General features: G+C 34.6%; 1 protein-coding gene across 3 annotated transcripts in view; it reads left to right on the top strand.

The window, feature by feature from the left end:
* Window positions 1-10230, top strand: part of KHDRBS2 (KH RNA binding domain containing, signal transduction associated 2) — a 572791-nt gene extending 562561 nt beyond the window's left edge. For 2 of the 3 annotated variants that reach the window (XM_077769101.1, XM_077769104.1), the window contains one exon: window positions 9857-10230. In XM_077769101.1, the coding sequence (XP_077625227.1) occupies window positions 9857-9954 (98 nt within the window). In that variant the 3' untranslated portion in view covers window positions 9955-10230. The remainder of the gene's footprint in view (window positions 1-9856) is intronic. The other variant, XM_077769102.1, reaches the window with a different exon arrangement.
* Window positions 10231-22563: the final 12333 nt, after the last annotated feature.

Genomic DNA, 22563 nt, shown 5'->3' with positions numbered 1-22563 from the left:
GAAAAAGACTCCAGGCTCTGAGGTGTCAGCACAAAGCCCAATGCAGGGCTCAAACTCACAGTGAGATCATAGCCTTAGCCAAAGTTGGACACTTAACCAACTGAGCCACCCACGTGTCCCAGTAGAAATATTTTTTAAACTCAAGTCACAGAAGCTTCTACATTATGTCCAATTATTATTCATCATTTTTTTCTGTACCTTCCATTTTGGAAATCCTTTTTCTACCTGGATTGTTGATCTCTTTTTTGCTTACAGAGATCTTAATTCCAAAGTAAGAAGATAGAGACATTTTATTTTATTTTAAAATACTGAGAATCCTGGCCTTTATTATTCTATAGATGCAAGATATTACACAATAGAGCCAAGGATAAAATATACACTTAAGTGTTACTTACTTGTGTAATTTGTCAGCTATTAATGAATGATTACTAGAAATGAAATGGTACAGAGTAAAGTTATTATTAAATATGATATGGTGTAAAATGAATAGAGTAGGGACTAAAACAGTAGTCAATATAAAAATAGTACCACCAGCAAGGGAGGGGTAGTACACTAATCACAGCATTTTGTATTATGGTGTTTATTCCTAAAATTCCAAATCCTAGTCGCTGCATCTGGGAACATAGAAGCATATAAAAATCACTCACTGCAAACTAAACTAGTTGGAATGGTGTTCTTGGCACAGCCTCAAGTCTATTGGGCATTTTTAAAATCTTCCTGGAGCTCACAATCAGAAATAGCAGTAATTCCAATAACTTAAACTTAGCCACAAAGATAAAATTGTGAAATCATGCAATGATTTGGAAATTAGGTATTATACATGAAGTAAATTTGGAGATATTAAACAAGGGTATGTATAAGAATGGAGAAAGGTTAGAAGAAATGGCCCTAGAATTTCCATACCTAAACTGAAAAAAAGAAACTGGAAGATGATTTAATTCTCAGGCTATAAAACCCAGCCATGGCCACCAACCCATATTCCACTGAGGTGAATTAAAGTTAATAGAGAAATGTCAAGTACCAACTAGTTGAGCCACAGATATATTTCAGAATTTTACCCTCAAAAGTTTCTACAGTTTTCCTCATTCTAGATTATTCACATATTTATCAAGCTGTCTTCCTGAATTTCCCTATGCATTTTCCTTTTCCTTTTTCTTTTTTTAGTGTTTATCTTTGAGAGAGAGAGAGAGAGAGAGAGAGAGAGGAGGGTAGGGGCAGAGAGACAGAGACAGAATCTGAAGCAGGCTCCAAGCTCTGAACTGTCAGCAGAGCCTGATGTGGGGCTCGAACTCAAGAACCATGAGATCATGACCTTAGCCAAAGTCAGACACTTAACTGACTGAGCCACCTAGGTGCCCCTATGCATATTTTCAGTATATACTACGTTTTTAAAATTCATATTTATTGTTTACATCAACAATGGGACTTTGGAGTCAGTTGTTACTTATCTGTTTCATGGTTCATGTGGGCAATCGAAAACACCTACTTTAAAAAGCCACTTAGGGACTTCGCCTAAGAACTTTTCAAAGACTAAAATGAATTGCACTGTTTTTGAGGAAACTGTTGTTATTTAGGAGAAGTTTGCCAGTAACCAAGAGAAGCTCTTAAGAGGTCCCAAAACACCCAGCCCATCTCTGGTGTGTGGGATCACGACCAGAAATCATCATTATCATTCTTAAGATGAATCAAAATAAGCAATCAAAAAAGCTAATATATAAACATTTACTAGTTGCTAAGGGAAATATAAGGGTTCTTTTCAATATATTAAGCAAAATGAAATCATTCATTTGCTGGAATATAATAAGTATCTAAAGTTTGTGTCTTGTTGAAACCTTTAACTGGTTTGTTCTACTGGTTTCTTCCCCTAATTGTTCCATATCCATGCAACAAGATGGCCTTCCTTTTAAGAAAATGAGTTTAAAATCTTAACTATACCAACAACATTCCTTGTATTTCAAGACCCAAGAATTTTTTTCAATGAATACTGTAGAATACCTGTACTTTAGTTGATCATCAAAGTCATCAACTCCAGTGCTCTAAAATGAAGTCGAGGGTCGGATCATGCTAGGCAGTGCATGGTATTCCTTGCTAAGGAACTTGGACTTGATATATATATTTATATATATATATATCATACACACATACATACACACACACACACACACACACACACACACACACACACACGTATATGCATTTAAAGTCATGGAAAGACCCAAACAATAACTAGGTAGCTGAGCACTCTGGGCAAAGATGAGAATGGCTTTCCATGGAATAGGGTTGGTATGGACCAAAAGAGAATGATGAGTTAAGAGCATATTAAGGAAGAAGAGACAAAGCTTGATGATTGGTTAGATTGAGTGGGCTAAGGTGAGAGTATGCCAAGGGTTTTGATGAGTAACTAGACAAGTAAGTAGCATCAGTCTCTGCAATACAAAAATTGGGAAAAGCATTAAGTATTTGGAGAAAAAGATGAGTTTAGTTTTGGAAATCATTGGCTTTGAAACACCTGAGGAGATGCCCTTCAGGCAGTTAGATATGCATATCAGAAGCTCAGAATGGTTTGTGACAATTAAAATGAATCATCAATATGCAGATTAAGAAAGTTACCACTTGCCAAAAAAGTCTTTCAAGAAGAAAGAGGCAGAACCAGATTTCAAATGCAGGCCTCATTACAGAGCCCATTCGAAGTGAAGAGATCTGAGGGAAGGCTATGGCTCCTTCTATGAGTACAAATGAAGGTGTAAAATATTTAAATAGAATTAATGTAGTTAATAAATAATTACCAAGTGCCTGCCATGTGCATCACAAGACACATGGAAGAGAAGAGAGTGCTAAGAAAGGCTCAGCCCTCTGATATTCTCTAGATGGAATATTCCAAGTGTTACTTTTTTCTAACAGGCAATATCTAGTTAAAACTTTGAAATACTGATAAAATCTGTAAATGCTTCCCAGAAACTGACTGAATTTCCTGAGAGCATAACTGATGGTGAACTCAAAGTCAACTCTTCTTAGAACATAATTCACCATGTTCATCTGTGAAAAGAGATGCTGGTCATCCATATATCCCCTTCTGTACTATAATAGTTTACCCTCTGTATCTTACAATAAAAAACTCTGCAATTACACATAATGGCAATACAAACTGTGTAGCTAAAATTGTTCAATGATTAGGTTCTAGCGTTCCATTAATATTTTAAAATGCTCAGGGCAGAGCAGACATGCTTTCTACTTTAGAGGAAAGAACACCTTAACAAATTCAGTTCAAGCATTCCACACTCTTGTTTACAAAATTAAAGCTATGTTCTCACTAATTTAGCTAATTATCTGTTGTAGGAATCACTAGTTATAAAATAATTCAGGGAAGGTAGAATAAATGAAGTCCTGTTTCCCAGGCAAGGCAAGGAAAAAGGGAGTGGAAGTCAGGGGCTTCTTTCAGATGAAACCAGTGGTGGAAACTGCTAAGACGATTATAGATAGAAATTCTGGGTCTTCCAGACAAACTTTTTGAGCTATAATTTTCTCATCTTTAAAAGGAAGACAACTGGCACAAATCTTACAGGAAGTTGTAAGGATTTGCTAATAATACACATAAAATGCCCCACACTGTGATTGGCCCTTGGAAGATGTGATGAGAGGGAATATCTCAAATTTTTAAAAGGATAGGTATTTAAAAATTAAATGAAGAAAATGAACACTGTTACAGTGAGTTACAAGAACGAAACATCTAAGCTAACACATTTTCTTTGGGAATAAAGAGCAATAACACAACATGTAAGAATACATTTCAAAGGTGCTTTTAAATATAAAGATATTCCTTAGAGAAATATGAGAAATTTAATTCTGAGATCAACAGAGTGGCTCAGAGCCAGGTGGATTCTAATCAACCTTGTAGCACTCTTATATGACTGGCAAACCAGACACCAGTGGTTTGTAATAATGGAAATTAACTTAGATTTCCCACTTTACTTGTGGTTTTTACATATTTGTTTACAGTATACTAAAAATAAATAGCATGAGCTCTCCCTTTTTGTTGTGGCGAGGTATATTTGTTTTGATTTTGGGTTTTAGTCGGTCTGAGGGTTGTGGGTCATCGTTAAGCTGTTTTGATTTTGGGTTTGGTGGTGGTGGTGGTGGTGGTGGTGGTGGTGGTGGTTTGTTGGTTTTATTTTGAGAAAGCAAGAGAGAGAGAGAAAATCTTAAGTAGGCTCTTCAGTCAGTGTAGAGTCTGATGCACGACTCAATCCCACAGCCCTGGGATCATGATCTGAGCTAAAATCAAGAATCAGTTCCTTAACCTGAGCCACCAAGGCATCCCTTATGTATGTATGTATGTATGTATGTATTTATTTATTTATTTATTTATGTTAATGCGGTGAGTTAAACAATTTTTTTAGATTCTTTTTAAGATCTCAGAACTATAAACAACTAGCTATATAGGGCCTAGCAAACATAAGAGCTGTGCCCTCAATAATTTCCATGATATCCTATATCCTTTCTAAATGATTCCTGAAATTGATGTGCTTGGAGGGTGGCATTTTAAACCTACTTCTGTAAAAATAAACATTAAAAGTTTACTTTCCAGGTTAAATGATGCTGACTTTTCCTAAATCGGTGCCTTGTTCCTATGCTTCAATTTCTCCAGCAAGAACCTCCACTCAATAATGATAGTATCTCTGGAACAATCAGAGAACACAGCTTTGTAACTTTAAATAGCATCCCGATTTTTCTTTCCTGCTCTCAATGCTCCTCAAAGTAGCTGGTCTGAGGGCAGGAATGAGAGTGCACACTGAAGAATGCATATCACTTAACAGATCTGATTCTGCTGAAAGCAGAGTATTTGAGATGCAGAATTTGAAGTCACTAGAGTAACATCTAATGCAGAAGAAGGGTTTCCTGGGTAATTTACACCCCTTTATCAAAGTATAATGTTCCTCAATGATGCTTATTAGCACGTAATGGAGATACACTCTATGGAATTCTGTAAGACTTGACTCAACTGGGAAAAAAAATCAGTTAAAAGAACAGAGATGAAGTAATTTTTTAAAGAGATATTAATATATTTCAAATATATGTAACACTATAACCTAATTGCTAACAATGTGTCTCTGAATAAGAATTTTATTTATTTCACAGAACTGATTTTAAAATTCTTTTTGGTTAGTGACATCATCTATTTATATGTAGCTTACAAATATTTATGGTGTTCTTCCTATTTATGTATCACTACAGAAGGGCTCTCCTCTCCTAGATCTTAGAATCCCGTTTAAGAAACACGACCAGGTGATAAAAATATGTAATATAATAAAAACAAAATAATTAACATAAGAAAGTCTTCAAGGAAAGTGAGTTCTCTTAAATATGTTTAACAGTACCTGAATTTTTAGTTACACTGTATATTTGCTCAGAAAATTACTTCTTTGAGATGATTAGATGTTAGAGATCAATTCAGTTGAATGATGGAAATTAGTAGCTCTCTCTCCTCTAGGCCTTCCCCAGCATTCTCTTCAATTATAAATGTGTTAAAAATCTATGAAATTTCATATTAGTTTTGTCCTGTGATCTCCTAAAGTCTCCTTAAAGTATCCTCATACTCAGGGCTTAGTACTATGATGACTAGCATATAGGAGATCTTTAGTAAAGAAAAGAAAATATTTATTGAATGCTTTCTTTGCTTCCTTCCTTCTTTATTTCATATATTCTTTGGCACATTAAAATCTGAATTGGGAAGCCTAGAAATGGTGGGATTTTGATCAAGTCACTGAAGGTATTTCTCATATCTTCATTTCCTATTTCCAGATCCCCAATTAGGTAAAACATTCCAGTAATTTCAACTTGGCAGACAGCTATTTTGCACATTCTCTGAGGAATTATTTATCTAATTGCTCATTCACATGGTAGTGCTTCTCATATGACAATGATCCTGATATTGAGAGCCTCTTACGTCCTTTATTGTTTTCCAAAAGGACAAAGAAAGCTTACCTCTAAATTTCACTGTCTGATGATTTTTAAAGTGACATCCTAGACTGTATCATGGGAATAGAAACCATTGGCAAGGACTCCAAAATTTGTATTAATCTCTAAAATATTTTAAGCCTATCTTGTCTACTGAATAGTAGAACCCAAAGAAGACAAGCAATTTCTAAGTCTATTCTTGGGTCTTCTCTACTTCAAATTGTAGAGATTTCCTATCATAAGGACCTTGTAATGATTTGTCTCTTCCTGTGCTTGGGTCTTTTCCATGTCCAAGGTTCTGTGGTGGACTCATATTAGAATCTCCTTGGATTTCTAAGAACCACTTCTATCTCTGATACTTACAGTGAAGAAATCCAATGGTAGGCAATGAGGGGACTGGCTGACTTGGTAAGGCTCAATGACACACTAAATGATGATGAAGGAAAAACATCCATTAAGTCAGTGCTCTCCAGTCCAGATTCAAAGAACATAACTTCACTGAAAGAAGCTGACTTGTATTCTCATGTGATTGTAAACATTTGGCTATGTATAAACATTCTGATATTAGACAAATAGACCAAGGGAATTTGGCACAAATAAAAATAATACCTTTCCTGATCTCAGTTTACTATGGAGAACATACATTAAGTGAAATAAATCCTGATTCCTCTCTTAATGGTAAGGAATTTCAGAATACCTAAAACTTTTACCTATGTAGGAATTCATTTTGGCTGCTTTTTGGTCACAGTTTTCGTAGACTAAAGTATTCCCCCTTCCTACACTTTAGCAAGGAAGAAGGAACACAGTATGAGCTTACATACAGAGAATTATTAGGTCATATTTTTGTGCAATGACACATGCTTTTATACTTTTTGTAATGGGACTCAACTATCAATTTTTATGGAATCCAGTCATGAAATACTTTTGTTATTTAGCTAACTAACCTTCTTGAGTAAGAAGTCTGACTTTAAAATATTTAATATTTCTAGTTCTAAAGCTTTTTAAATTAATGTCAAATGTCTTCAGCTCAAATATTACTGTTGGTAAGGTTGTAATTCAGAGTTGTTTCTGCCTCATCCTTCCTCAGTTTATTCGTTCATTCATCCTTTTGTTCATGCCATCTCGCATTGCATTCAACCCCTAATAGACACAGTGCTTTTTCCAGGCACTAAGGACATAGCAGTGAATAATGACACCCCCCATTTTAATGTTAGCCAAAAGTTAGGAAATGAACATTAGCTGCCCTACAGCTTTAGATAAAATCAAGTACACCTAAGCCAATGAGTTCTTATCGAACACTTAATGTGCCCTCAAGATTATGCCAGTTTAAAAGTTCTGACAAATCTAGAATAGCTGTGGCAGATATTGCTATCACTCTGTTTATGTTGTTTCACTGTTTTGCAGAAACTACCAAGAACAGCAAGCATCTGAGAGAGAATCCAGGATTGTGAAAACTTGAAACTTATGTTATCTCAGTTTCTAAATCCCATAGACTACAACCCAGGGATATCTAACACTCTAGCACAGAATGAAGCAAAAAGTATTACATTCTTTTTCTTTTTTTTTTATTACATTCCTTTTCTTAAAAGCATTAATAAAACTGATTAGATTTGGGGGCACCTGGGTAACTCAGTTAGTTAAGCATCTGACTCTTAGCTCAGCTCAGGTCATGATCTCACGGTTTGTGGGTTCAAGCTCCACGTCGGGCTCTGCACTAACCATGTGGAGCCTACTTGGAATTCTCTCTCCCTCTCTCCCGGCCCTTACCCAGCGTGCGCTCTCTCTCTCTCTCTCTCTCTCTCTCTCTGTCTCTCTCTTTATCTCTCTCTCTCAAAATAAATAAATAAACTTAAATTTAAAAGAACTGATTAGATTTTACCACTAGAAGACAAGGACATTGACATATTCTTGATATTTGTAGTCAAAGCATAAGATTCATATTACAGAAGACCAAGAAGGCATTTGCTAGTTCTGCAAGCAGAATCAGTTTTCCCTTCTAGTACATCAAAAAGTTTTATTTCATTCCAAAAAGTAAATACATAGAATTCTTTTTCATAATGTTTATGTTGAGAAATTCTGGCAGCTTTAGGAAATCCTGTCCTTAAGAGATCACATCAGAAAGACTAACATCCACATCTCCAACCAGAAGAGACAACATAATCCTAAGCAGGGGTCTGTGAATCTTTTCTGTAGAAGCCCAGACTCATTCACATCCATTTTAGACTTTGCAGACATTATGGTCTCCATCACAATTACTCAACTCTGCCTTTAGAATGAAAACAGCCATAGACCATACGCAAATAACTAAGCATGACTGCATTCCATAAACTATTTTTAAAAAGCAAGCAGCGAGCCTAATGTGGCTTACTGGCCAGTCTGCCAACCCCTGATCTAAGTAGATCTGTATTCTGAGAAAAGGTAGTATTTTTCATTTTTATTTAGTTTCTCATTTCTATTTTATGTCCTATCAAAGAGTGAAATAAACTTAAGCATGTAACTCAAATATGGAAAAGATAATTTTTTTCATTATTAGGTATCATTTTTAATAAAGAAGTTCTGATGAAGAATATCCCAGAAAAAAAAACATTTAAATGCTATTTTTTCCTATATTGATAGGCTTTTAATCATTGTTCTACATTGTATGTCACTCTCTCCTTTGCTTTATATGTAGTATAGTGAGTACAATTGAATTTTTTTTTTTTTACTGCTTTTTCTTAATCTCCCTGAACTATGTACAAAAATATTCTTAAGGGCACTTGAACTATGTAGGGACATGCCCTACATCAGTTGGCCTCAATCTGCAGTTTCTTTCCAGTTGATCTGTCCATTACCATCATTATCCTATATATCAGCTTTCAATGCCAGTGTGTCTCTTTCTACTAATCTCTCCTATGTCCCTACTTCCTCTCACCAAAGCTCCTTGCATGAAATCGGCTCTCAACTGAAAACTGAGTGTGGATTGAAAGACCCACATAACCTAGCTTCAGGAGTTACATAGAAGTAACCATAAACCCATATTAAGTCCCTGGCCCTTTGAAGGAAGGCTACATTAATCTTCTGGGGACATGGACTTTACAAAGGCTATTTTCCCCAATACTCGAAAGCTTTTTGCCTTAATTCTAATTTTGTTTTGTTGTTGTTGTTGTTGTTGCTTGTTTGTTTGTTTGGCTAGGTTCCAGAACACTAAAGTTACTGAAAATCTGATTAACAGATAAATGAAGAGTTTTGTTAGTGTAGTAATACCTCTTGATTTTCAAAGTATTTGTAAAAACTGACATGAGCATATTCTTTATTGATTTTACTGCTTACATTTACTCTGTACCATATCCTGGCTATCTCTCACTAACTTTGTCTGAGAGGATCTCATCCTGTACCACTTAAGAATCATCCAAGGGATCACTAGAAAACAGCAAGCCCCATGTCTCACCCTGTAGTTTTCTAATCATTGTTTGGGAGACAGAGAATAGACATTAGCCATTTTTTGTTTGGTTTTGTAGTGTCTTAAGATTCACAGGTGAACTCTCAAGTTAATCAAAGGCTAAGCACCACTAGATTCCTATAGCCAGTCTCTTTTAGATGCCTAAAGAAAAAAATATGGAGTGGTTTACACTGATACTCTTCTCTTGTGGCACAAAATTTTACACATAATGAATGTGGAGTTATCCAAGGACTTTAACTTTCTCTTCCTTGAAGAACGCCCTGCAAATTTAATTACACATGGCTGCATTTCAGACTATATGCTTTTGTTGATGATCTCACCATCTGGAAAAGGAAGTAGGGCTTTGGCCATCAGTGTTGACATTCTTTTTTCTTTTTTCCTTGGTCAGCTCTTGTGTCTGAAATGACCATTTTTGGTAACTGTGAAACCACATGAATGTTACTGTTTTTCTCTTGTTCATAGCACCAGAAGAATGGGCCACAACCCGCTCCAGCCTGAAGGCACCACCGCCAAGGTCAGCCAGAGGGGGATACAGGGAGCACCCGTATGGTAGATATTGAAGGTCCTTCTCACCTGTGACCTCACCTCAAAGACAATTCATAGCCTGTGGTCTCCACATAAACAGCAACAAGACAAGTAATAGTCCTTTTTTTTTTTTTCTATTCTAGGGATAACTGCTCATGATTTCTCCCATATATTTCTTGTATTTCCCCCTATACTGTTGGCGTGACATTGACACTAGTATTATTTTACAAAACGGACTAAAAAAAGACATTGGCAAGCATTGTCTATAAACCACTCAGTAGGATGATATTCTCTTGGTTGTTTTTCATTGTTGTGTGTAATCTTTTTTTTCTTTTTTCTTTTCTTTTTTTCTTTCTTTTTTTTTTTTTTTTAAGAAAGAGCATGAATCTGTTAACAGATTTCAAGTTTCAATCAACTAGCAAAAACTTTGTTTAGGGTTGCTAAAAGACTGTAATATGATTTTTGAACTAGCTGATAATAAAGTTGTAGATAAGATGTTTTAACCTGTCTTTTAATATCTGTTAGTTAGATGAAGATGTTCGATATTAAGTTTGTAAATTTAATTTTTAAATGCTGTTTTAATGGAGTTGAAAACAAGAAGCTACTGTATGTATGTAGCTAACTGAATTTGTTCAGTGTTTTAACCTGTATTTGTTAAAAAAGAAAAAAAAACACACATAAAGTTCCATGTGTAAGCTACTCTAAATAGGAAACCACAATTTGTCAAATATGTTTGCCATAATTTGTCAATAAAGCTGAAAACTTTTGTAAAAACTAAATTTGGAATTACTTGTTTTCTAGCTTTAAATGCCTGCTTTATTTCTTCTTCAAGAGATGCCTAAAATGTTTTCTATTTAAAAATTACAAAAATGAACCCAAGCCTGTTTTAAGATATTTGTGTAATACTTAAAAACTGTATTAATAACTTATGGTTGTTAAATAATTTAAAAGTTAACAAACTAAACTGTTACATGAGTCATGGTTAGTAAACACTAATGTATCACATGTTAATGGAAAAAAATGGATTTAGACTAATAAATGGATTTTAAACTATCCTCTAAGCTTTATCTTGCTAAACACAAATTCTGATTGACTTGTTTGCATTAGCATGTCTCTCGTGAGAAAGAGTAATGGAGTATAAAGAGGTAAGAGTACCACTTACCACTGTCTAAATGCCTAGTTCTTCAACCTTTGAGTTTCCCCGCACATTAAATATCCCATCCAACATGTAAGCATTGCGTAGATTCACTTTATTGTTTTCACTCAAAGGAGTGCGTGGACTTCATTTGCGTAGTTTATAACAATTTGTTTTGACAAACAAATCATCAGTGTCACTGGCCAGTTGTTTCTATTCAACCTCAAAAACTTTATTTGTAATTTTCAGTGCTAAATATCACCGCCCTTGAAGGCAGTTTAGAGGGCTGATATTTCTTTTGAGACTATCAGACTTGATGGCTGATGATTATTAAGGAAATATGTCGCAGGACTCAAAGGATGACTAAACGTTAAACAGGTAACACTAATAGTAACTCTGTAATTTTGCCTATGCAACAGTAATGTTAAATATTCTCAGTTATTAAGTTCCTGATAGTTAAAAAAGTAAACCTACAAAAACTTAACAAATAGGTCTATAGGTTATTAAAACAACTAATTAACATTAACTAGAGGCACCAAAATTATTTTACAATATATAACCCTCAAGGTAATAAACAGAACTAAAATTAACAATAATAGTAATGCAACTCTTGCTAACATCAAACGTAATCTAAATTTTGATGGAAAAAGAAAGTGAAAGACTTGATGGTAGGGACGAATGCCAAAACTGTTCATCTTTTAAATACAGTTTTTTTGTTTATGGTGGCTTTTGTCGATGTGATTGGTTTACTTTTTTGCTGCTAACCAGCTTAGACATATTGCTGTTCGGTTTTTGCAGCTGGAGTTGCATGCTACTAGTTTTATGAAGTGTGTGTCTGTCATCGATTAAAATTGTAAATGTTTGCCTTACACAAAATGCTGTTGAGTTATATTTAATTTTCCTTTTTTATTCTTTCTCACTATTTCAGGTATCCACAAGCAAAGAGCACATAATTGAATAGCAGATGTGATGAGCTAAGAAGGACAGAGGTAAGCTTATTTTTTATCCTCTCCAAAATAGGGAGATAATCTTTACCAAGATGGAGCTATGGCAGTGAGCTAGGACACCAAACGCCACTTGTTGAAATACTGAAAAGGTTGAGATTGTTGTGAAGGAATGGAGTTATTTTTATCTTCTTTGAAATAAAGTGATCTAACTTGGTATTTACCTGACAAGGCTTTCTGAGCTTATTCAGAAGCTTGTCAAATGAAACATGAATTAGCAGTTAATCTTCAGCCTTTTTCTTTCCTATGAATTACTATGTATTACCTTTCCCTAATTGTAGGAAGGAAGAGTATTCAAACCTTTAATATGAGGTTTTAGAGAAGGAAAGCACAACCGTTGGCTGAGATGGAGGGAGTGGCAAAGGGAACCCCATAACCAGCCTCTCGCCTACCCTTTGTCAGTGAGATAATATTTATTAATGTTAACATTTATTTAGTCAAATACAATAACTAAACTTACCCTTATTCTCCCCAGTTATTTCACTGGACTTATCAATAAACTTCTTGTTTCTCATCTTCCATTCTATTTGATTCAGCAAATATTTACTGAATTCAAAGTGCTATGGGAAACTGAGACTTAATTTCCGTGCACAAGTAGAAAACTTTAGCCCATAAACCTCAGCCTGAAAACAATGCAAGGGAGTTGTGAAATATGCAGACTGACCTGAAGCTCAGAGAATTGAAATGGCTTTGCCACAGTGTTTGATATAGAGGTAAAACCCAAAATTTCTCCTTCTGGGCCTGGTCTTTGTTTCACTACACAAATATCTGTAATACCATGTAGCCTTAAACAAGTGCCATAGCAGCAATATGAGAGAGTCTGGAGATATCTTCATGACTAGAGGTAGAACAGAAACTGAGGCACTGTGCAATGAGAGGGGTAGCCTGTCCACCGATGAGGAACAAAACACCACTGGTGAAGGGAATAGGGTGTGTAACTTCATGGAGTCCAGAAAGTTCAGGAAGTGCTTTAAAGAGAAGCAGATCAATGGGCCCTGAGGTCCAGATTCATGAAGGCACAGAGGTAAGGTCAAGTCAGGTGACTGTCCTTGAGTGCTATGTTAAATTTTTCAGATTTTATGTGAAAAATAAAAGGAAGCCACTCTGGGTTTGAAGTAAATAATCAGAGGTAAGGAAATTATCCCAAGGAACCACAGCAAACCACACTTTTAGTCAATTTAATAATTACTAACTGCCTCTTCATCCGGAAGAACTTTTCTAAAAATTCAAACTGTTAAAATAACTATTTAAAACTGCAGGTGCTTCAACTAATCAAGTCCCTTTGTTAAGCCGCAGAATGAAAGATCAAAAGTTAGAGAGAATACAGTTCTAAAATTTCATTTCTCAGTAACATTGCATACTTGATTTGACTCCTAGGAAATGTTACTGCTTTTATAAACCAAGGCGAGAAAGAATCTCTAATCCCGATATCCTGCGTAGTATTCTCCTTTGATCCTTTTCAAACAATAGGCTTGATCTTATAAAGCAACGAAAGAGAAACCAGTCACTGTTTGTTATTAGTTTGATACATTAATCAATATGTTTTTATGTCCTCTGAAATTCTTTTATTGTTGCTGTTGCTCTATCGCCCTGTGGCTTTCTCACCATTCAGACTGCATCTTTGAATGCATTAACTCAGGGCAGGGTTGTCACAGCAGAACACCAGTGCTGATCAACAGAAGAGAACATTCTTGGCTGCTGAGTTAAAAAGTAAGAGTTTTTAAAGCACAAAAAAAACCAAAAAACAAAAATGACTTGTGAGAAAGCAGATTTGGAGTTTCAAAAGCCTGTGTTTTGAGTAGGCTTTAACTAGCACGTCAAGTTTCTGTGTTAACAGTAGACTCCAATCAATCGATCAATCAGTCAGTCAGTGATGCATCCACCAAACTTACTCTTAAAATAATCAGAAGTGAATACAGTAGGTTTCTCCAGCGATGGGGAATGATAATTTCCCCATGTTAGTGCTCCTTTAGCAGAAACCTTTGATAGAATGAAAACTGTTCAGAGTGGCGCTAACTAACATTTATTTGCCCAAAGGGCGCCTTCTTCTCCTGTCGGTATCAGACAGTGATGCCTGGTCCCAAGTCATCCCTTCATGGCGTCATGTCTGCTCTTACTGGTTTCAAAGTGCTGGCTCCCAAAGATGGCAGGCAAGAGCTACCTTGCCAGTTACAACCATGAATTTACAAACATTCTCAAGTCTGATATTCATCTCTGCAAGTTATACATACTTGCATGGCAAATTAAGGTTTATAAATTATAGTGCATTCTATGTAAGTACAGCTTGAAGCTATTCTTGTTATGTTCCAGCATTTATTCAGATAATGCTGTAATTCTTTCAACACTGATGATCCTATGACAGCCAGGAACTCACCAAAACACCAAACAAAGGTAGCTAGCTTGGACACTAAAACATTGTAAATAGTAATAATAGCATAATAGGGAATAAAGTCGTTGTGCCTGCTATTTGTCCAAAAAAAAAAAGTTTCACTACACTTTTAAAACTTTTAAATCAGAATCAATTTGATGCAATTTAAGAGACTAAATAGTGCTTTTAGGTGCTATTTGTACTATTTAGATCATTTTTATTTGCAGTATATTAATGGAACTAAGGCCGTTTAGCTTCATAACAATTGAAGCACTAACAGTTTTTAAATAAATCTGACACAATGTGATATATTAAAGGTTCCCATGAATTCTTCTAAGGGAAATCGTTTTTTTTTTCAAACTGTATTAAGAAATTACTCTTGTGCCTTTAGTTCTTCACTTAAAAATAAACTGTTTTGAAAACCATAAATGTCCCTCAAAAATGTAATCCCTTAGCTATACAGCATTCTATCTAATCATCTCTGTCTCTTGGTTAATGTAATAAATAAGTTTATAGATTTCTGGGGCACCTGGGTCACTCAGTCAGTTAACCGTACGACTTCGGTTCAGGTCATGCATGATCTCACAGTTGGTGGGTTCGAGCCCCGCATCAGGCTCTATGCTGACAGCATGGAGCCTGGAGCCTGCTTCAGATTCTGTGTCTCCCTCTCTCTCTCTGCCTCTCTCCTCCTCATATTCTGTCTCCGTCTCTCTCTCAAATATAAATAAGCATTCAAAATTTAAAAAAGAAGTTTATAGGTTTATGGTTTTAAGGGAATGGAGAACAGTGATCAGTAACCTGAGGTGGCTGAGTGTCAGGTACCAGTGTCAGTATCAAGAGACCACCTGTTACTGAAAACTCCATTCACTTGCTACTCTTGCAGGTACTATGGGAAACTTTAATATTTTACTGAAAAAAAGTATGTAGTACATATCTTCCGGGCAGGGTTCTATAATTCTCACATAAGAACTTATATGAAATATCTGCAATCCTTTGAGCAAGCTTGCAAATACTTACCCTATTTTATAAAACAGGAAGTTGAAGTCCAGAGGTTTAACCAATGTCACACTACTAACACATAGCAAAGCCAATATTTAAAACAAAGTTTGGAAACCCACACATTTGCCAAAATGGTATGGTGATTTCCAACTTTGAATGAATTTCATTGAAAAGAGAATCTAAAATCTCAGATAACCTTAACATAATTTCTATTTTGTAGCAAGATGATGAACATTGACTAAAAAAAAAGATTATGATAAAATATTTTAACTTGAAATGCATCTTTACTTGGATCTTTCCTCAAGTTTGTCACTCTTTCAAAAGTTCTAAGATTCCATCTTAGAAAAATATAAATGAGAGTATCCCGCATTTGTTGTAAAGCATGGCTTACTGTCTCTTGTAGTACAAATGAATTCATTTATATTCTAGATTCCTTTTGACATTTTAAAAAAACACTCACATGATTAAATAAGCATGAGCGCAATTTCAGGCTTTTATTATTTAATCTGTAAATCAGGACTCAGTTTTAAAGTACGAGAGTCAGTTTCAAATCAGAAATATCTTTGTATAATCCATGAGGTCATGTGTTAAGAACACGAGTGAAGGTATCACTCCTGGTTAAATATTTTTAAATGAAGTATTTCCTATGTTGGTATAATGTATAGCATTTATTTGGACATATCTAGTTTCCTATTAAAATATCTGAGTTAACAGTAAAATAGCTGTTCTTATTGACAGGCAGGCACTAGCCTTCCATATTCACTAGAAAGATTAGTTTCCTAGTCTTGTTACACAGAATTTATTAACTGGTACTCAAAAGATCATTTACAGTGAGAGAAAACAGGTCACTGTACTTAATATGCTGTTTTATATCTCAGTCCCTTATACTTTATAGTCAGGCAAATTGAGAAAACAGGAGAGGAAGTTTGCTGATTCATATACACTGGATGACTTAATAGCCAGCATACCTGCCTTTATCAAAAAAAAAAAAATAAGTGCAGAACGAGCCATCTTAAAAATTGGTAGCGAGCTTTCAAGCACTAATTTAGTTAAAATTTCTGTTCCATCATGTTTCGTACTTTACAGGAGGATACAGTGAATGGTATACTCACAAGAGAAATTTGGAGACTCTTCGATCTTCTTTGTAGGGCCTCTGGAAGCAAATGTTCTCTGTCCCCTCAATGCCTCTCAGGATGACATCAGTAGGAAAATGTTTCCTCTCCTCTGTCTCATTCTTTTCTGTCCTAACACATGTATACCATATTTCCTATATGCTAGTCTGTTAGCCTGCCATTTTTAACATCAGAACACTTTTCACTTTCTCTGATATCATCTTGCCCCTTCCTTCCCAATGCCTCTGTCATTTTCCCAACTGTACATGGTTACATGAAGAGACAAAAGAAAGGCAATTGATGACCACTAGGGAAAGAGTACTGTCCAACCTATTCAACAGAGCCCCATGTTAAGAAATGTTTATTGTCTTCATTACAAAACCAGTACATTCCCACTGTAAACCAAAAAGTATGCCAAGAAAAAAATCACATTTAATTAAAGCAGATAAGTAATGACCATTAGCATTCTATATAACCTACTGGTCACAAAATCTTGCATTCTTAGCTATAAAGGGATGGAGAATGTCTCCAATTAGTCTAAGTTCTCTATTTCAAAATATAAACCTTAATATTAGAAATAAACATAGCATGGAATTCTCTAAGATCTGTGACTGGAAAGTTATATTTGCATGTTGCATAAAGATCATCTTAATGGAATTAATGCTGAATTTTTAAGCTGTTTCTTTCAACTAGCCTGTTGGAAGTTTAAGAATATAAGTTGATTTATTGACCAGTATATAATATTTAGAACTAATATTCAGAACATATCTGCTGCTTTATGCTTTTTTATAAAGCAGTAATTTTTTAAATAAGTAATACCACATTCCATCAGAGAAACTTCTCTGGAATCCTTTTATCATCAATAATCCCAAAGCACAAATTGGTTTAACTTCATAAAGACTTTTTTTCATTTCTAGTAAGTAAATCATTCAGGGACAAATAATGGGGTCTTAGAATATGGCAGAATTGCCAATGAATTGGAGTTTTTTTGAGGAGTGCACATATATATATATCTTTTTTATAAAAATAATTCATATTCAGGGTTTAAAAAAATTAGAATGTATAATACAAATATGTAATGTAAAAATCTAAAGTCTATAATCCTAATCCTCAGTGACAGCTCTTTTAATAGATTGGTTTATATTCCTTCTTTTTTGTTTTAATCTTTATTTTTGAGAGAGAGAGAGGGAGACAAGAGTGTGCACAGGGGAGGAACAGAAAGAGAGGGAAACACAGAATCTGAAGCAGGCTCCAGATTCTGAGCTGTCAGCACATCCGTACGCTGGGCTCAAACTCACAAAACCACAAGATCCAAAGTCAGATGCTTCTCTGACTGAGCAACCTGGGTGCCCAGTTTTTATTTCTTTTGATTTTCTTTTTCTTTCTTTTCTTATTTCCTTCCTCTGTTCCTCACCTGCATGTTACTTATTCATTTGAAATGGGATTCTGTTGTATACATATGTGCAATTTTAATTTTCCGCAGTGAGCTGAATTTGGTTCTTTGTTATAAGTGAGTTAATACCTATTTCCATAGGGCTGATTTGTTTGTGGAGGATTAAAGCTAAATTATTTGTATTATGAAACTTTAGCTCACAATAGACACTCTACATTGTAAGCAAAGTTACTTTAACTTGCTGAGCTTCAGGGTTCTTAGAACTAAAATGGTGATAATAATACCACTACTCATAGAATTGTGACGTACGTAAAGTTATACAGGCGTGGTTATATCCTCCCCAAATGTAGTTAATATTCTCCCCTAAATTATTTTTCCTTAACTAAAAATGTTAGCTTTAAGTTATCTTCATGCTATGTATCAAATGAGTATATAAAAGCTATTTTGAACCAAACACCAATATTTGTACAATCCAAATCAATATGTAACTTAGATGTTTCTAAAATAATTTTTATTGGAACACCTGGATGGCTCAGTTCATTAAGTGTCCAACTCTTGGTTTCAGCTCCAGTCATGATCTCACTGTTCGTGAGTTCCAGCCTGTGTTGGGCTCCGTGCAGATAGCATGGAGATTGCTTAGGATTCTCTCTCTCTCTCTCTCTCTCTCTCAAAATAAATAAATAAACTTTAAAAATAAAATAATCTTTACTAAAATATTCAGCTAATGTAGGCCTTAGACTACCGATGTAGAAATGTTTTTCATTTATTTTAATAAGCAAACATGTATTGGGTATCTTCAGAACAGATATTATATGTTTATACACAAGAATCTTATAATAATGTTGCACATATATCATTCACATTGAAATAAGGGTAAAAATGAAAGTGAGACTAGTGATGATTTGGTACAGTTTCAATAATAATGTGAAGAAAGAGGCATTTTCAATAATGGATGCGTAAGACATGTCAAGCACAGTGTTAAGTATGTTTAGGAATTACTTCATATCTTTTCTCAACAACCCTCTAATGTAAGTTAAAGGGTATCTTCGTTTTCTAAATGAGAAAACCGGTCCTGAAAGAGAAGTCACCTCCCCAAGGTCACATCTCTGGGCAGTGGGTAGACTCTAAACCCAACCAATCACAAACGGAGACCTCATTCTTAACCCCTGCATTCTAATGTCCCCTCTGGCTTTGATGACAAATTTTATAGTAAACCAAGTTTGAGAAGAAACCAAAATGCAGATGTGTAATTCATTCTTCAAGCTAGTAAAAAGGAATTAGAAGAAATTCTCTTATTATGAATATTTCCAAGACTAAAATCTGATAATAAATTTCTTAACACTTCTATATACCTAAACCAAAATATTCCGAATATTTCTTTAGCCTGAGTTTTCTAGAAAATGAGTCTTGCATAACAACCCTGAACACCATAGATGTTGACCCTGATCATATTTATTTGCTCATCTTACTTAAATGGAATCATGTGTATCTAAGTTTAGAAGTTAGTCTTCAGGGAAACTGAGATATCCTAAATAACACAACATAAAACTTCAATGAAAATAAACTGGAAAAATGTATTTCTATTTAAAAAAAAGTAACAGTTACTTGTTTACTAATGGCATGTTCTATTGTACTGATTTGTTTTAATCTGTACAACTGCAAAAATAAAATGGAGTTTTCCTTTATATATCGATGATAAACATTGTTGAAATGTATTTTACATTTTATTATACCCAGTGATAGGGCACCAGATGAAGGTGGACCTGAGGACAAGAAAAAAAAAACTGATCTAGAAAAAGCAGGAATGCAGCTAGAAAGCTGAGAAAGATCCATGAGAAATGCAGGGAAGAAAGAGGTAGCAGCGTGAAAAATGAGACAGAGCACCCCTTATATCCTTCAGGGAATGTAATGTCCTGAGATCTAAAAATTTTCATAAATCATCATCATGTGTAACTTATCACATAAGGCAGTAACTTCAGAAATTAAAAACATGCCTTCCCTTTAGAGCAAACACAGAACATTCCTCTACCAAATATATCTAGAACTTCTGTTATATGTTAGCTTCTGCATTTGATTCTCATAGACCATTGCACTTACCCTTCACTTTCACCAGCAGAGTATTTTATCACTTTGGAAAATTTCTGGGTGTCCAATGTTGAATAAAGAACAAATGTGTGTACCAGTATTTCACAGCATAGGTTAATTTAATTCTGTGACTTTAGAAAATTACAAATTATTTTATATCATGTAACTTCAGAGTCATTCAGAGATGTTATAAAATAAGAGTACTAAATCTGTGAATTCCAAGGACATGCCAAAATACTATTTTTACACTGCTTTATAATCATATTGATGTTTCAGAGATACTGTCTTCCAGTCTTCTGTTTTTAAAATTTTTTAATGTTTCATTTCTTAGAGAGGGAGAGACGGCGTGAGCAGGGGAGGGTCAGAGAGAGAGGGAGGTACAGAATCTGAAACGATCCTAGGCTCTGAGCTGGCTGTCAGCACAGAGCCCCACGCGGGGCTCAAACCCACGAACAGCGAGATCATGACCTGAGCCGAAGTCTGACACTTAACCGACTGAGCCACCCAGGCACCCCTGTCCTCCAATCTGTTAAATATCTTATAGTTTGGTATTATATATATATATAGAGAGAGAGAGAGACAGAGACACAGAGACACAGAGAGAAAGAGAAAGAGGGAGAATATATTGAGTAAAAAATAGACCTTGATGGAAGTATTAACTCCATAAAGATTCTCAATAGGAATTTATTTGTTACATTTAGATTATTAGGAAGATATCTAATGTAGGATTTTGTCAAGTGTTAATTACTAGCCAGTAAAACTTGATAATGAGTTGATATGATTGCCCAGAAGTAGGAGAGGATCACTAATTAATTCTCTCAGGATTTAAGTCCAAGGTGTTCATGTATTTATAGTAATAATCAAATGATTTACTGAATCCACATAATTTTCCATCATTTATTCTATTAGTTCACTGTATCACTCAAGGAAATATTTTAACCTACAAATTAGTCTAGAAATAATACCCTGTGACTAAATGAAATAGGGTCAAGAGAAAGTAGTCTTGTGACACTTTACAGCCAAAAAATTTTTAGTGTATGCAAATATAGTCTGCTGAGCTAAATACATTGCTAACTGTCACAGAAGAAAAAATGTCATCAAGAGCAGCATCTTGGTTTAAAGGTATTCAAAAGATATTCTGAGAAGGAATACCCTGGTTTTACCTTTCTAATAGCAAAATTCTTAGCCCTCTTAGAAAAAAGACATCAGGTTTTTGTTTTTTGTAACTTAGCTAGTATACTGGACCAGACTGATGGGAGACATTTATCAAGTATAACTCAGTGAGTAAATGTTTATCAATTTACTCTCATCTATTTCTGATCTTATATTTTTATGTAATATTTATAATTATATATAAAATGCTAATATAAGTTCACAATACATATTTTTATCTATATACCTATCCATTATGCCTTGGTACTTTTAAAAACATTTACAATAATATTGTATTTATCAAACAGCTCCATGAAGAAAGCAGGTCAAATTTTCTTATCCTCATTTCAAAGATAACAAAACAAAATTTCACAGTGTTAAGAGGTTTGTCCAAAATTGCCTGAAGTCTAAATGGTGGGATTTAGGCTGGGACATTAACCTCTCCAAAATACCCATATTAGTGGCTAATGGTAGAAGAAAAAAACCAACAAGCCTGAATGACAGAGAACACTGTGCGCAGTTTTATTCAGTATCTTGCAATAAAACATATTGCCAAAGTATTAGACTTACTTTTACTTGTACACATTAACATTTACTCATAACCTTAATAATATTTAGGTGCTTCCTAAACACATGCCATAATATTGAATACTTTAAAGAATAGCATACTGGTGTCAGCTACATATTAAATTACTCAAAATTGAGACCCCAATGATTATAGAAATGTACGCTGAGTTTATAAAATCTAAATTAATAGTTTTTTTCTGATTTTAGCTGGAAGTAAATGGAATTGAAATTAATTAAAAGTGTAAAACACTAAGTAAGAAATTAATGGAAGCATTCTAACTTGATTTATTCCATATCAAAACTGCAACTCCATTTCTTTTAGCATCTATGATTAAAAGAACTTCAAAAGAAAGCCAAATGGGTTATTATTCTACCACTAGACAAGAATTAGCATAACTTTGGCCATCATTTTTCTAGTACTTACATTAGTCCCATCTTTTAAAAAGAAAAAAAAAAAGGACTTAATGACTACTGGATAATTGAGATTTTAAATGCTCTGTGAGTTTCAAAATCTAATTTTGGCTCAATTTGCAAAGGCCAAAAAGAGTCACTGCAATTTCCTAATTTTAAATCAAGCAGTCTGTTTTTAAGGAAAAGATCCCAGAAGGTTTGAGTCTAAATTATACAGATCATCAGTTGACCTTGATTTAATTTACTAAACAATTTCATTTAGCAGTGCAAAGATGTGGGCTTCTTTCATATAAGTGTAGTCATCTGAAAGGATTTGAGTATTTATTTGTCCATAATTGCTGAGATCAAGAAATGCACTTTTTATTTATTTATTTTTTATTAAGTAGATGTGATTAGAGGCGCCTGGGTGGCTCAGTTG

This window comes from Crocuta crocuta, unplaced genomic scaffold (genome assembly GCF_008692635.1).
Source record: "Crocuta crocuta isolate KB4526 unplaced genomic scaffold, BGI_CrCroc_1.0 scaffold205, whole genome shotgun sequence".
Taxonomy (NCBI): domain Eukaryota; kingdom Metazoa; phylum Chordata; class Mammalia; order Carnivora; family Hyaenidae; genus Crocuta; species Crocuta crocuta.
This window is presented reverse-complemented; position numbering and strand designations above follow the sequence as displayed.